This window comes from Myotis davidii, unplaced genomic scaffold, assembly GCF_000327345.1.
Source record: "Myotis davidii unplaced genomic scaffold, ASM32734v1 scaffold143, whole genome shotgun sequence".
NCBI classification, from domain to species: Eukaryota; Metazoa; Chordata; class Mammalia; order Chiroptera; family Vespertilionidae; genus Myotis; species Myotis davidii.
In genome coordinates this window covers 1443576-1445597 of record NW_006294876.1, presented here as the reverse complement: position 1 = coordinate 1445597, position 2022 = coordinate 1443576, and the positions used below count along the sequence as shown (strand labels likewise).

At 44.0% G+C, this 2022-nt stretch overlaps 1 protein-coding gene across 1 annotated transcript in view; it reads left to right on the top strand.

The window, feature by feature from the left end:
• The window catches only part of BASP1 (brain abundant membrane attached signal protein 1), a 23004-nt gene extending 21884 nt beyond the window's left edge, over positions 1–1120 (top strand). The window contains exon 3 of the mRNA XM_006769476.2: positions 4–1120. Within this exon, the coding sequence (XP_006769539.2) occupies positions 4–264 (261 nt within the window). The 3' untranslated portion in view covers positions 265–1120. The remainder of the gene's footprint in view (positions 1–3) is intronic.
• The last annotated feature ends 902 nt before the right edge of the window (positions 1121–2022 follow it).

Sequence of the window (2022 nt, the reverse complement as noted above, 5' to 3'; positions counted from 1 at the left end):
GAGGGAGGGGAACCCGCAAAGACTGAGGCTCCCGCGGCTCCTGCCTCGCAGGAAACGAAAAGTGACGGGGCCCCAGCTTCAGACTCAAAACCCAGCAGCACTGAGGCTGCCCCATCGTCCAAGGAGACCCCAGCAGCCACGGAAGCACCCAGCTCCACGCCCAAGGCCCAGGCCCCCGCAGCCCCCGCAGCCCCCGCAGACGAGGTCAAACCTGCCGAGGCCCCGGCCATGAATTCCGATCAAACCGTGGCGGTGAAGGAGTAACAAGGACAGCCTATGGGAAAAGAGATCACAGCTTCGACACAACCTGTTTCTCTCTCTCTGTCTGTCTCTCTGTCTCTCTCCTATACTAACTTGTTTCAAATTGGAAGTCATGATATGTATTGCCCAAGGGAAAAAAATAAAAAGAAATGAAAAGGAAAAGATGTCCCATCAAAGGAGGGAGGGGGGATGGGGAGAATCCAAATAGTATTTTTGTGGGGAAATATCTAATATACCTTCAGTCAACTCTACCAACCAGTCCTGGCGTTTCGAGGTCAGTGTCTGAAAGTAGTCCGCCGCTAACTCAGATGGGTACCGAATTCTGCAAGGGGAGTAGGGAGCGTTCCGTTTGATTCTGCCCGCAGGGCCCTTCCAAAGGCAATCAGATCTTTATGAAAGCAGTATTTTCTGTGTTTCCTTTTTTTTAATTTGCCGCCTTTCTTCTTTTGATATTTTTTAAATGTCTGTGGATGAATGCCACCTTTCAGACAGCCCACTGAGCCTGTCCACATGTATCTCCATGCCTCCTCCCCAGGTATTTTTGGGAGTAACACACATTCTCTCATCCAACTTAGCCTCCCTAGATTTCTCATGACGAGTTAATGCATGTCCGTGGTTGGGTGCACCTGTAGTTCTGTTTATTGGTCAGTGGAAATGAAAAAAAAATAAAAAATAAAAACGTCTGCGTTCATTGCAGTTCCAGTTTCTCCTCCATCCTGTGTCACAGACACCAATACACCACTCATTGGAAAAATGGGAAAAAATTAAAAAAAATAACAAAAAAATGTACAATGGATGCATTGAAATTATATGTAATTGTATAAATGGTGCAACAGTAATAAAGTTAAACAATTAAAAAAAGAAGTAATGATGACGATTGGTTTTCTTTTGCCACCCCTTCCTCCTCGGTAACCTCAGGGGAGCACAGAGCAATGTATCCGGCATTTTCTGGAATATATTTGCATAGAAGTATAAGATGGTCTCCTCAAATTTTTGTGAACATTACTTGTTTAAAAAATTAGTTGCATCAGTGTCAGTACGTTGTCTTGGAAGAGGATAAACTGAAAAGATACTATGTCTATGGGTAGGCACCCTATAGAAGTATGGGTGTGATTAATTTACTTCAAAAGCAATATTTTGAATAAAACAAGCGAGTGACAATAGATTTGATCTTGAAGGTTGGGAAGAAGAGAGTCCTAAGACCTTACAGAAACATCGTATGTATGTAAGTGGTGTTGTATTCCTTTATTCATCATATTCATTCGTGATAGAGCCTGGAAAGGGGCCCCGAGTGGTGAGCAGGCAGTGAGGAGCAGCAGTGTGGGAGCAAGCACAGAGCTGGCCTTTAAGGTGACCAGGTTCCTGTCCAGGCTTTGCCACTCCTGTATGGTGTTTAAGCCACTTCTAACCTCCAGGCTTCCCTGCTTTATCTACAAGAGGGCAAAGGCTCTATGACCTCTTAGGAAAGACTCCTTTCAACTTTTGAAATATTGAGTTGTTTGTGTGTATGTCTGGTGGCAATTTTATATTATGACGGATATGTATGTTCTAACAGATAATCACCTCAGAACCCTGATTTATCCCCCAAACTTTGCTCAGTTTGCTCAGGTTTCATAGATTCTGTAGATGGGGAAAGGGTAGGAGAATCGGCATAAGCAGTGGCTTATGGAGGGGCCAGGCTTGCACATCGATTCTTTAATGTAAGAAAAGAAGGAATTGTCACTTAGATGTTGGTAGTAATTTTGTTTTTTTTCTAATTGG